Below are 14,295 nucleotides of genomic sequence, written 5' to 3' on the forward strand. Positions count from 1 at the left end.
AGTTGTGATCTGACATGGGAGTGCTGAGACTTGAACCCAAGTCCTGGGGAAGAACCAGTGTTCTAAACTTCTGAGCCATCTCTCCAGCCCGAGTGTCAAATCTTAAGGAGGCACGTTGGACTTCAGTCTTCCGTTACTCAAGTCAGATTAGGTGAATGAACAGTATCTTGTTGTTTTTTGTTTGTTTGTTTTTGCTTTGTTTTTAGAGACAGAGTTTCTCCGTGCAGCAGCCCTGGATCTCCCGGAACTCCCTTTGTAGACCAGGTTGACCTCGAATTCAGAAAGATCAGACAGCCTCTGCCTCCAGAGTGCAGGGATTAGTGTGTGCCACCACGCCCAAAGTATTTTGTTTTTTTGAAAGAGTCTCACTATACAGACCAGGCTACCTTGAACTCATAGAGATCTGCCACCCTAGTGCCTGGCATTGGCAAACAATCTCATTGTTAGTTCTCTACTCTGGGTCCCTGCTCTCTCCTGGACCTGGAAGCCCTTTATGTGCCTTCTTCCCTAGCCCACTCCTGCCCATCCTTTCAGACCCACCTTCCTGCAAGAGCCTGCTGCCCTGACTTCCAGACCCTAGCTAGATACATGCTCCATTTTACACTGACCACTACAGGGCCCTATTGCTTTAGTTTGAAACCATCACCAATCAAAACAGACATTGGGGGCGGTGGTGGCGCACGCCTTTAATCCCAGCACTCGGGAAGCAGAGGCAGGCGGATCTCTGTGAGTTCGAGGCCAGCCTGGTCTACAAAGGGAGTTCCAGGACAGGCTCCAAAGCTACAGAGAAAACCTGTCTCGAAAAACAAAAAACAAAACAAAACAAAAAAAATACATTGGCTGGGTGATGGTGGCGCACACCTTTAATCCCAGCACTCAGGAGGCAGAGGCAGGTGGATCTCTGTGAGTTCGAGGCCAGCCTGGTCTACAAAGGGAGTTCCAGGACAGGCTCCAAAGCTACAGAGAAAACCTGTCTCGAAAAACAAAAAACAAAACAAAACAAAAAAAATACATTGGCTGGGTGATGGTGGCGCACACCTTTAATCCCAGCACTCAGGAGGCAGAGGCAGGTGGATCTCTGTGAGTTCGAGGCCAGCCTGGTATACAGAGCTAGTTCCAGGACAGCCAGGGCTACCCTGAAAAACCCTGTCTTGAAAAACCAAAAACCAAACCAAAACAAGATAAAAAAACAAAAACAACCCCCCCAACAGAAACCATATATTGTAAGTTTTCCAGTGGTAAGAGGATAGATAATACGTTATTGCATGTCTGCATCCAAATGTCAGGATGCCAATAGATGGGAGAGGTAGCCACTGTCTTCTGCTTTAATTGAAGTTCCATGCTCATCTTTTTCTTGTATGAGCATGTGTGTTACAAGCATGTATGTATGTACATGTGGATATGAGTGTATGTTATGCTCAAGTGTGTGTTTTGTGGAGGCCTGGTCAATCTTAGATATTATTTTCAGGAGGTATCTGTATGCTTATTTATTCGTTTATCTATTTATTTATTGGTTTTTCAAGACAGGGTTTCTCATAGCCTTGGAGCCTGTCCTGGAACTCGCTCTGTAGACCAGGCTGGCCTCAAACACACAGAGATCCGCCTGTCTCTGCCTTCTGAATGCTAGGATTAAACGTGTGTGCCATCAATATCCAGCTTATTTTTAAGTTTTAACAGGAAGTGGTGGCGCACGCCTTTAATCCCAGCACTAGGAAGGCAGAGGCAGGTGGATCTCTGTGTTCAAGGCCAGCCTGATCTATACAGCAAGTTCCACGACAACGAGGGCTACATAGAGAAACCCTGCCTTGAAAAACACAAGCAAAAAATTATACATATGCATGTATATATATCATGCATGTATATTTATCTGAGTGTGGGTTTGCGTACATGAGTGCAGGTGCCTGGAGAATAAAGAGGAGGGTGTTAGATCCAACGAATCTGGAGTTGCGGGAGGTTGTGGGATACCTGCTATGGGTACTGGAAACTGAACTCTGAGTCCTCTGTAAGAGCAATATATTCTTTTAACCCTTAACTACTGAGCCATCTCTCCAACCACCTAATTCATTTACTTTGAGACAGGGTCTCATATGGGGCATGCCAATTAGGCTAGTTTGGGGAGTTAGCAAGCCTCATAAGTCTACCTGTCTCCACCACCCAGTGCTGGGACCACAAACGTGTGTCACTATGACAGGCTTTCTTTCTCTCTTTCTTTCTTTCTTTCTTTCTTTCTTTCTTTCTTTCTTTCTTTCTTTCTTTCTTTCTAGATAGGGTTTGCCTGCATGATAGTGCTGGCTGTCCTGGAACTAGCTCTTGTTGACCAGGCTGGCCTCAAACTTACAGAGATCCTCCTGCCTCTGCTTCCTGAGTGCTGGGTTTAAAGGCATGTGCCACCACTACCTGACTGTGACAAGCTTTTTATGAAGGATTGAAGTAAGATTCCCACGCTTGTGCAGCAGGCACTTTGCCGACTAAGTCATCTCTCTGGGGCCCTGGTTCACCCTTTGTCCCGTCCCCCCCCCCCCCCCCCCCCCCCCCCCGTGTCCATTTCAGGAACAGACTCAGACAAGCATCAGTGTTTGATGAATGAATGGATTAGTGACTGCCCTTTTGGAGCACGGGAAGTTTGAAGCAGAATAGGATTAGATGCTCCAGCAGGACAAGACGCCTGGGACTTTCTCCCAAGTCCTACCTTGACTCTCTGGACCTTGACCTGTAAGAAAGCCCAACCCTGACCTGGGTTTTCTGGAACAGCTCCTATTTAAAAAAAATTGTCTGAAGAACTTGTCTGAGCATGGGTTTGGAAATGTCAGCCATCCCTTCCTTTCACTACCTGGAAACCAGATGGGCCATCCCACCCACTGCCCAAGCCACGGGGCCTTCCCAGAGCCAGTGTCGGGGGCATTGCTCAAGGATTCCTGAGAACTGAGAAGTCAGTTTTAGGAGGCCCAGAACCAGAAGACTGTGTAAGGAGGCCTGGCTTGGTAAGTCTGGTCTTGAGATGGTGCTGCCCTCTGGTGGTGTTTGGAAGCTCGATTGCAATCTTGACCTTTCAGGCCAGTTTCAATCCTTCTGGGAACCTTTGGCATCCAGATCATGCTGGATTGAGCCAGGATGCCGGCAGGGCAGAGGGGAGAGAAACACCATTTCTGCCCAGCTAGACACAATCCTGCTCCAATCACCTCTGGGTGATCGTGAGTGTTGACATCAGCCCACACTGTTCTGCTCCCACCTCCCCATGAAGCCTCCATTTTCCAAAACCTCATGAATCTTCTTCAATTCCTTGCTTCTTTCCTTTACCTATCCCTGATCCCCATATACACACCGGCTGACTGAATTAGCCTCTACCTTGACTGTCCTAGGGCCTAGGATGATGCCTGCCCTCTTACAGTGGCCTGTGAGACCTAACAACCCTGACCTCTGCATCTCTCAACTTGGCACCCTCCACTCTTCCACTCTCTAGCCTCTCTGTAATATGAGCAAATCTGTCATATTGTCCACTTCCCCAGCCTAAGCTGGCCTGGTCCCTGCTCCTCCCACATGGCAGGCTCTTGCTTAACCTAATGTTTCCTGGGCTGAGATGTTTATGCTCAAAGGGCAAAGGGCTCTGAGGTACTGGTACAGTGCTTCACCCCTCAGGCTGGCCTTGAACATGGGACAATCTTCCTGTTTCTGCCTCCTCAGAGATGGGAGCTAATTACTACCTCCCCACTTCCCTAGTGCAGGGAATAGAATTTAGGGCCTTTCAGGGCTGGAGAGAGGGTTCAGTGGTTAAGAGCACCGGTTGCTGTCTTCTAGAGCACCTGGGTTCGACTCCCAGCACCCACAGGCAGTTCACAACTTCCTGTAACTCCAGTTCCATCTTCTAACCTCCACAGGCACCAGGCACTCACATGGTACACATATATATTGTGGGCAAAACAAACACACACATGAAATGACATGAAATAAAATAAAAATAAATTAATAAATAAGGAATTTAGGACCTTTCACGTGTTAAGGCAAGTGCCCTAGCACTGAGAACTATTTTGTTTGTTTTACATATGTGTGTGTGTGGAGAGAGAAAGAGACAGGAGAAAGTTTCTCTTTGTAACAGCCCTGGCTGTCCTGAAACTCACTTTGTAGACCAGCTTGGTCTCAAGCTCACAGAGATCCACCTGCCTCTGCCTCCCAAGTGCTGGGATTAAAGGCGTGCGCCACCACTACCTGACTTTTTTCCCCCATTTTTAAAAAGAGGATTTCACCAGCCTGGTCTACAGAGCGAGTGCCAGGACAGGGTTCAAAGCTACATAGAGAAACCCTGTCTCGAAAAAACAAAAAACAAAACAAAGCAATAAGAAGGCCTCACTGTGTCACGTTGCTGTCTGACCTGAAACTTACTATGTAGCAGGTTTGCCTTGAACTCACAGAGCCCTTCGTTCTGCCTCCCGAAAAGGCGTGCTACTACTGGGGATGTCAGTTTGACACACAAACTAGAGTTATCTGAAAGGAGGAGACCTTAATTGACTTCATAAGATCTGGCTGGGAGGCAATTTTTAGTGGTTGAAAGGGGAGGGCCCAGCCCACTGTGGGTGTGGCCATCCTTGGACTGGTTTTTCTGGGTTCTGTAAGAAAGCAGACTGAGCAATCCATGAGACACAAACCAAAAACAGGACCCCTCCATAGCCTCTGCATCAGCTCCAGTCTCCAGGACTCTGCTCTGTTGGAGCTCCTGTCCTGACTTCTTCCAATGATGAACAGTGCTGTGAAGTGTAAACCAAATAAACCCTTTCCTCCCCAGCTTGCTTTTGATCGTGGTGTTTTGTCACAGCACTAGAAACCAAAAGACATGTGGCATAAAAATTTTGTTTGCGGGGGCTGGAGAGATGGCTCAGAGGTTAAGAACACTGGCTGTTCTTCCAGAGGTCCTGAATTCAATTCCCAGCAACCACATGGTGGCTCAAAACCATCTGTAATGAGATCTTGTGCCCCCTTCTGGCCTGCAGGCAAACATGCAGGCAGAACACTGTATACATAATAAATAAAATCATAAAAAAAATTGTTTTTGAGAGAGGGTCTTATCATATACCCTTGGCTGGCTTGGAGCTTGCTATATAGACCAAGGTAGTCTTGGATGTTCATCAATTCTCCTGCCTCAGCCTCCAAAGTAACCGAGTTCCAGACATGAGTCACCATATTCTACTCTTTATTTATTTAGAGACAAGGTTTCTCTATGTAGTGGCTGTCCTAGAACCCACTACGTAGACCAGGCTGGCCTTGAACTCAAAGAAATCCGCCTGCCTCTGCCTCCTGAGTGCTGGGCTTAAAGGCTTGTTTCACCACCACCTGGCTACCATACTTTTTTTTTAAGATTTATTTATTTATTACATATACAGCGTTCTGCTTGCATGTATACTTGCAGGCCAGAAGAGGGCACCAGATCTCATTACAGATGGTTGTGAGCCGCCATGTGGTTGCTGGGAATTGAACTCAGGACCTCTGGAAGAGCAGTCAGTACTCTTAGCCTCTGAGCCATCTTTCCAGCACCTTCTTTTTGTATTGTATTGTATTGTATTGTATTGTATTAAATTTATTGTATTGTATTGTTGTTATTATGTATATGTGTATGATGAGCTTGTATGGGGGTGTATGTGCCATAACGCGAGTGAAGGTGAGCAGAGAACTTTGCGAGGTTTATTCTCTCCTTCCACATTTACATGGGTTCCAGGTACCTAGTTTAAGTCCCCAATCTGGCGGGCACTATTTGCTTGTATAGTTAAGGTTGGTCTCAAACTCAAGATTCTCCTTTCTCAGGCGACACAGGTTCTTAGCTCCATTGTGGATTTTCACAACCTTCTTCCGAGGAGTAGAACATTCCTTTGGGACCTTAAAAGTCACGCAGTCCCACTACAATCTGCCAGGACACCAGTTACGACCTTCCGGACTTGGGCTACACCCCTAGTTTTGACGTCAGACCTGCCGTGGTTTTGGTCCCGCCCAGCCCCGCCCTCCCAGGCCCAATGCGCATGCGTTCCTGCACTCGAAGCCAATCTAGTTGGGTAGTGTTCGTGGCAGCGCCTTCTATAACTGAACACTGGCAACTAACTGGCTTGTGAATGTTCGATTTACCGTCTCTTAGCCCTCTCGCTGGTGTTTGGTGTGGTGTTGTGGTGCGACAGAGGTTGGATCTGAGAGCTATCTTCTACTAACTCCGTCCAGTGCCTTGGTCAAGTTGCTTATCCTTTCTGAATTGGCAATGGTGAACTGAGATGATGTGGGAAGTTCTGGGGTAGGGTCCAATCTCAGCCTGCTGACTCTGTCGCCAGTTGGAGTCTTTGGTGTCACTTGTTCTCTAGGCATCTCTAAAGTCTTCTCTCTCATTTTCTCTTCTGCCCTCTACCTGTTACTTTTCCTTTTCTGGTTCTCTCAGGGTGCATTACTGTGGTCCAGCATCCTCCTGAATCACTGGAGTCAGCTGCTGGAGATCTTGCTCTCTCAGCCTCTGGAGAGGGATCGACAGGACAGGGCGAGGCAGGTGACTGGATCAGAACCTGGACAGGGTCAAGCCTAGAGCTCTCTGACTTCCATCTTGGCTTGGACGCCTATTTCTGTGACCTGGGAATATGCACCCTACGTGGAAGAGGTAGGGCTCTACATCCAGTGGGTATGAAGCATAAGTTGCAGCCTGTACCTAAGTCACACTCAGCAAAGTTGGCCTGGGGGGAATTGGGTTCCCTCCCTCACCTCCCAGTATTACATCATTTGAAGGGCCCTATGCAAATAAAATAGTAAGTCCCTAGGCTAGAGAAATGGCTCATTGGTTAAAAGCATCTACAGCACAATCATGGGGCACTAAGTTCAGATTCCAGTAACAAGCCTTCTAAATGCCTGTAATGCCAGCTCCAAGGGATATGATGTCCTCTTCTGGCTCTATAGCATGAACACCTTCCAGTTGAACATATACATACACACACATACGTATTTCCAAATAGTAGACTCTAGGCTGGAGAGATGGCTCAGTGCTATCTCTGAGAGCATCTTTAAGAGCACATACTGCTTTTTTTTTTTTTTTTTTTCTTCGAGACACGGTTTCACTGTGGCTTTGAAGCCTGTCCTGGAACTAGCTCTGTAGACCAGGCTGGTCTCGAACTCACAGAGATCCGCCTGCCTCTGCCTCCCGAGTGCTGGGATTAAAGGCATGCGCCACCATCGCCCAGCCCACACATACTGCTCTTACAGAGGACTAGAGTTAGAGAGTTCCAGCATTCAAGGTCAACAGCTCACAGCCTCCCATCTTCATTCAGCTTGTGGAGATCCAATGCTTTCTTCTGACCTCTGAGGTCACTGCACTCGAGAACAAACAAAAATCAGGTATTGGGGATACGGCTCAGCTGTTAAGAGCATTGACTACCCTTCCTGAAAAAAGCAAGTTTTTTTTTTTTCTAGCATTCACGTGGTGGCTCACAATCTGTAACTCCAGTTTCAGGGATCTGATTATTTTTTGGCCTCCATGGACACTAGGCATGCACATGGTATACAGACATACACACACTAGCAACACACACTAGCCAGTTATAGCGGTGCACAACGTTAATTCCAATACTTGGGAGGTCGAGACAGGTGGATCTCTATGATTTAGAGGCCAGCCTGTTTTACATGAGTTCTCAGACAGCCAGGGCTACATAAAGAGAACTTTGTCTCCAAAAACAAAACAAAACAAAAAGCCCTAATAAAAAATTCAAAGACATTTTGAGACAGGGTTTCTCTGTGTAGCCCTGTCTGTTTTGGAACTTGCTCTGTAGACAAGGCTTGCCTTGAATTTACAGAGATCAGCCTGTCTCTGCCTCCTGAGTGTTGGGATTAAAGGTGAGCACCACTACCACCTGGCTAAAATGAAAACTTCCATGATTTGTTTTTATTAAATTATGTGTAAGGCATGTGTATCTGCATGTGAATGAGTGTAGTTGCCCTCAGAGGCATCAGATGCCCTGGAACTGGGAGTTGCACAGTTGTGAGCTGCCTGAAATGCTTATGGGGAACTGAAAGGGTTCTCTGGAAGAACAGCCAGCACTCTTAACCACTGAGCCATCTCCCCAGCCCCCGTTTCCTATCTTTAAATAGGACAGAGTAGGACTATCATACTATATATATATAAAGTATTTGTGGTCTTGGATGTCCATTGATCCTCCTGCCTCAATCTCTGAAGTAACCATGTTCAAGGCATGAGTCACTAGATCTTTATTTTCCCTTTTCTGTTCTGAAACAGGGTCTCTGTGTAGCCTTTGCTATCTGGGAACCCACTCTGTAGACGAGGCTAGCCTTGAGCTCAGAGAGATCTGCCTGCCTCTGCCTCCTCAGTGCTGGGACTAAAGGCACGAGTCACCAATGCTTGGTCACTTGTTTTTCAACATTTTTAAAAAAATGCATGTATGTGGCTGTGTGCATGCCATAGTCTGTATGTGGAGGTAGAGTACAATATACAGGAGTCAGTTCTCTTCCACACGGGCTCCAGGGATTGAAAGCAGCTCAGCTGCAGGTACCTTTACCTAGCAAGTCATCTCTTAAAACACCAATTTTAAGTAGGAAGCAGCAGCACCTGGGACAATCATTGACATATTCTTGCTATTGAGTTGGACTAGCAGTGTTCTCAACCTTTCCAATGTTGTGACTCTTTTTTAATACAGTCCTCATGTTGTGGTGATCCCCAACTATAAAATTGCTTTTGTTGCTACTTTGTAACTCTAATTTTACTAGTTATGAATTGTAATGTAAATGTTTTCGAATGGTCTTAGGTGGCCCCTGTGGGGTTGTCTGAACTCCAAAGGAATCGTAGCTCATAGGTTAAGACCCTCTGAACTAGAGGCTATTGCTGAGGTACTAGACAGTGGTAGCAAGGATGAGGTGATATAATGGAGGCAAAACTGTCAACACCCTGTTCTCTGCTAACACCCAAACAGCTCCTCTTCAGGAAACTTAACTACAAGTCAGCTTCAGGCTGGCACTAATATTAAGCAGGGGCCTAGTCTGTGGTTTTAGTCATGTGGAGGTTGGTCTTCGTTATTGGGGCTAAAAGATGAGAAATGCCCAAGCTGTTCCCAGGCACTGTTCCAATACTGCCTGTTTAACCTCAGCACATAAAATACTTATCCATTCATTAGGGCCAGGCGGTGGTGGCTCATGCCTTTAATCCCAGCACTCAGGAGGCAGAGGCTGGTAGATCTCTTAACTTGAGGCCAGCCTGGTTTACAGATTTAGTTCCAGGACAGCCAGAGTGGTTATACAAAGAAATCCTCTCACCCACCCAAGTTTGCTTTGAGCTGGAGAGATGGCTCAGTGGGTAAAGGCACTTGCCTCAAAGCCTGACAATCCACACAGTGACAAAAACTCCTTCAAGCTGTCCTTTGACCTCCACACGCATGCCATGGCATATGTACATGCTTGCAATCACACACAAAGTTTTTAAGTTTTCCTCAATGAAGAAAGTACTGCTTTTTGACATTAAGAAAGTTAGTTAAGTACAGACTTTTGCCAGTGCTACAGCTGTTTCTGTCCAGAGTGGAGGGGCCAGCATTCTATGGCCTTGGCTGGACATGTCTGTATGACCTTCTGATTCATCCTTTCAGATATTCACATACACCAAAGGAGAAAGGGGTTAGTTTTTGTTTTTAAAGTCTTTTTATTTAAAAACAAAAACAAAAAAGAAAACCAAATCAAAGTATTTCTCATTGGAGGCTATTTCTTTCTTTTTTTGTCTTTTAAAAATTTTATTACACAAATATCTCCCACTCCCAAGTGTCAGAAGAAAGACATCTTTGCTCTTTCTAAAACCAAGTGGGGAACTTTTAGAAAACAAAGCCCAACTAGCTTCCTTTTTTCCCTGACCCAAAATAATGCCAATGTGTCAGCTGGTAGCTAAGACTCGTTCCCTTAATGCTTACATTTAATTTAAAAATCTTAGCACAACATTGGAGATTGACTCTAAATAAGCAACAAAAAATATATATTTACAATATTTCTCCCCCCAAAAAACAAACCCTTTAAACATAGTGACTTTAGGAGTTTTATTTATTGAGCAGTTATTTTTTAATCACCAAGTGATTTTATATTATATATATATAGTTATATATATATATATAATTTTCTTCCTTTCCTTTGTGGTTTTTTGCCCCAATATGTGGAAAGATGAAGGCAGAGGTCTGATCCTACAGTCTGAAGAGGCCAGGCTCTGGCAAGACCACAGCTAAGAGTAGATACAGGACTATGAACGTACATGTTCTTGCCCCCAGAGACACTTCTCTCCTTTGCAAGGACTAACCCTCACCTCTAAAAGCCATTCTCCCTCATAGTTCTAAAGAAAAGAAAGACCCAACAAGGGCATCAGTCCATCTGCCGCCATCCTGAGCTCCCTTTTCAGCTGACGAATTTCTGTGTGGTAAAACATTTGCTTTTTCCAAACCTAAATGCAAAGACCAAAACCCCAGACAAGCCATCAGCTTAGAAATTTCTGTGGATGAACTGTCCCAAAGGTCAGAGGCACTCTCCCGGCACAATCCCTGCTCTGAAGGGGTCTCTCCACCTCCCCTTTTATAAAAAGACGACAAACAAAACTTAGTAATTTTAGTATTTTCCACAGGAGCAACCAAAAAGAAAAAAAAAAGAAAAAAAAAGAGGCAGGAAGCTTCTAATTATAGGTCATTAATAATATTAATAAGGTTTTGCTCAACACCCAGGGTTCTTTACAGAAGTTCCCCTAATTGAGGCACTCTGGAATAAGTCACGGCGTTTCCTCAACATTTCAGCCCCAGAATCCTGGGTCCTGAAGACCAATGGAATGGCAGAGGGTCATGGAGGCAGACTGCTGTTTTTTTAGGTGCAGCCAAGAGAATCAGCAGATTGGAAGAAACAATGCCACCCCTTGCCAGAACCCAGTTTTCCTGGAAAAATAACTGGTTAATACCAGGGTCAAAGCTCTGCTAAGTGGCAAAGGTGTGTGTGGGGGTGCTTCTGCCTCTATTGCTTTGGCAGTGGCAAGGGTGCAGTTAGCATCTCTCATTGGGCGGTTCACACTTCAGACTCATGGTGCCTGGGCTCTGTCCCCTCCTGATGGAGTTTAGGAAAGCCTGAGGCTGGATTACAGGAAATAGGGTGGAAAGGGGTATGGCTAGGGGAAGGGAAGGCGGGATAAGGCTGTGCTATCAATCTCCTACAGATGGGGAGCAGAGTGCAAATTTGCATGTATCACTGATAAACTCTGGCCACAGGCCTCTGCTGAGCATCTCCTCACACTCTAAATATTGACCCAGAATAATTCCGACCATTTTTTTTTTCTTTTTTAAAGTGCAAAAAGCTCTCTGCTGCCCTAGAGAGAGGATCTTTGGACAGGCCGTTCAATGCAAAGTAAAAGAGGGCAGCTGATGGGGCTTGGAAAAGGGTGGTGGAGTGGGAGACACCATGCTCCCCTCCTTCCCTGCACACACGTGCAGCACACTCAGCCAGACACACAGAGGCACATGCACACACACTTCCAAGGCTGCAGGCAGAGGACAGGAAACTGGCTTCCAATCAGGACTCCCCTTAAAAGGCACCAGGTCAGTGAGCTGCTAGGCTGTACACAGGCCTGGTCTCAGAGGGCTATACTAAACCAGAGGCCTAGAGGAACCTGGCCTGGAGGTTACTTAACCAGTCCTCTTGTTTCCCAAACCTGAGGAAACAGGCTGCTCCTTCTGAGGACACGCATTCTAGGAAAGTCCTGTTCAGGCAGGAAAGAGGACAAGGGCAGTTGGTGGAGGGCTTTGGGAGTGGGGAGGGGAGATGATGCCTGTCTTAGAATATGCCTGGGTGGCAATGAAATGGAGGAGCATTTCTGGGGGTACAGTTCTAGCTCCTTGGAAGAGCTTTTAATAACCCCAGTAAGTGCAACAATAAACTCAGAGACTAGTGGGAAAGTTTAGGGGGTGGTGGCAGAATGGGGACTATATTATGTGAATGAGCATGAGTGTTGGACAGCATCAAGCCCAGGGAAAAGAAAAGGGGCTAGTACAGACATGGAACAACGCTTCAGACACCTCACAGCACCATTGAGACCTGCCAGGCCTGGTGTTCCTAGGGCTATTGGCCCCTCCTGCAGAAGCTGGGAGAGTATAATGGAGGAGAGACACACAACGGACACCATGAGGAGAACCTGGCCAGGGAGACAAGGCCACTTTTCTCCCTGGAGTTTGCTCAGAACCAGGCACTGCTGGGGGACCATGGGTGAGAAGGAAGGGCTCTTGGCCCAGTGCAGGTGAAAATGCACAAATTCCCCCAAACTGAGAGTCCAGCTTCTCAGCTGGCAGATGAGCAAGCAAGCAGGCACTGGGACAGCACAGCCTGTGCTTTCTCCTTGATCGACCTCTCCTCTTTTCCTCGGGAGAAAGAGGAGCAAGCAAGTGACCTTGGTGTCCACCATCCTCTCTGCCCCACCTGTGGGAGAAGGGCTCAGAGAAAAGAGAGCAGAGAGGGAGTGTGTCATTGGCCTCAGAACCTGCGCAGGGAGAGACTCTCCTTGGTGGGAAGGCAGGGGAAGATTTTCCTGTTCAGTCCGGGCTGAGCATGTCTTAGCTAATCTTCTGTATCAGTTTCTCATCAGACAGGCAGTAGAGGCTGTTGATGGACAAGTCTGAGATGAAGTGCTCACAGGCTTTTCTAGTGATCTGTTTGCATCCTCGAAGGTCAATCAAGGTGACATTAGCAATTCGCCTTAGGAAGAACAGGGTCTGGTCTGTCAATTTATTGCAACCTGTGGGCAACATGTCCAAGAGAAGAAAGATCACAAACATGCAGCCGCAGATGCCCATCTCTGTCATTCAGTTCTACTTTTCTCCAAAATGCTAAATCAAAGTCCATTTTGTCACATGCTGAGAGACCACAGGTGCCATAAGCACTGTGGCTCTTGCTGCCTTCCCACAAGCACCATGGGCGAGTGAGCAGCATAAGGGCCATTGGCTAACCAGACTACAGCTGAATGGCAGCCATACATACACGCAGGCATCTGAGTTTATTACCTGCCTTTGAGATCTTTTGGTTAAAAAGGAAAAGAAGTCTCTTGTTCTCCTGCAGATGTAAACTTTTTGTTGTTGTTTTGAGACAGGGCTTCTCTGTGTAGGCCTAGCCTAGCTGTTGTGGAACTCACTCTGTAGACCAAACTGACTTCAAATTCAGAGATTTGCCTGCCTTGTCTCTGAAGAACATGTACCACCAAAACCTGGCCAAGATGTACATTCTCAAAATTTATTATTTATTTTTCTGAGACAAGGTCTCATTATGTAAACCTCGATGACCTCACACTCAAGAAATTTACCCTCCTCTGCTTCCCAAATACTGGGATTGAAGGTGTGTGCCACCATGCCCAGCTGTTTTTGTGTGTATGCCAATGTGTGTGTAGGTGCTCAAAGACTAGAAGAAGGTGTCTGATCCTCAGAAGCTAGTTACAAGTGGTTGTGAACCACATGACATGGGGACCACTGAGGCACCTCTCTATCCCCGTGCAGATATGAATCAATAAGCAAACATGGTTTAATTCAGAAAGCAAAGAAACCACCTAATATCCCAAGCATAAAGACCACAGCATACCTGCCATATTGAGCTCTGTGAGGGAGTATCGAGTGGAAGACCCGACAGCAGTGAGTAGGTTGGAGGACTGATCTGTAAGGTGGCTGCAGTGACTGAGGTCGAGTCTAGACAAGAGGGGCATGTGGCGAATGATGAGTCGGAGAGTGGCATCTGTGATGTCAAGGCCTGCCAGCCGGAAGTCAGTCATGTTCCGGAGCTTGCTTCGATTGTCCTGACCTGCACAGGCAAGAAAAGAAGTTTATGCCAGCCGGGCGTGGATCTCTGTGAGTTCGAGGCCAGCCTGGTCTATAAGAGCTAGTTCCAGGACAGGAACTAAAAAGCTACGGAGAAACCCTATCTCGAAAATTTAAAAAAAAAAAAAAAAGTTTATGCCAGGTGGTAGTGGCACACACCTTTAATCTCAGCACTCGGGAGGCAGACACAGGTAGATCTTTGTGAGTTCAAGGCGAGCCTAATCTACAGCACAGTTCCAGGACAGGCTCCAAAAAGCTACAGGGAAATCCTGTCTCAAAAATCAAACCAAAATCTTAGATCAAAACTTTTAATTCTCTACCAAAGCCCTAGGTAGAGGTAGCTATATGCTTGCTTGGACCCCCCTTGATAGGGTTAAGCAGAACTGCCACACTCAACCCTTCCCATAGGGAGCAAACAATGCTTCTAGAAAATAATGTTAAGTTTTCTGTCTTCTCAGTGTCAGATTGTATGCCC

The 14,295-nt window shown here is 46.4% G+C and overlaps 1 protein-coding gene across 4 annotated transcripts in view; it reads right to left on the minus strand.

Annotated features, from left to right (window-relative positions):
* Positions 1–10,023: 10,023 nt before the first annotated feature.
* Positions 10,024–14,295, minus strand: part of Kdm2a (lysine demethylase 2A) — a 73,383-nt gene continuing 69,111 nt past the window's right edge. For all 4 annotated transcript variants that reach the window (XM_050136571.1, XM_050136572.1, XM_050136568.1 and 1 more), the window contains 2 exons: positions 13,588–13,803; positions 10,024–12,754 (listed from right to left, as the gene is read on the minus strand). In XM_050136571.1, the coding sequence (XP_049992528.1) occupies positions 12,573–12,754; positions 13,588–13,803 (398 nt within the window). In that variant the 3' untranslated portion in view covers positions 10,024–12,572. The remainder of the gene's footprint in view (positions 12,755–13,587; positions 13,804–14,295) is intronic.

This window comes from Alexandromys fortis, unplaced genomic scaffold (genome assembly GCF_014885135.2).
Source record: "Alexandromys fortis isolate MF-2015 unplaced genomic scaffold, M_Fortis_MF-2015_v1.1 scaffold_3, whole genome shotgun sequence".
Lineage (NCBI taxonomy): Eukaryota > Metazoa > Chordata > Mammalia > Rodentia > Cricetidae > Alexandromys > Alexandromys fortis.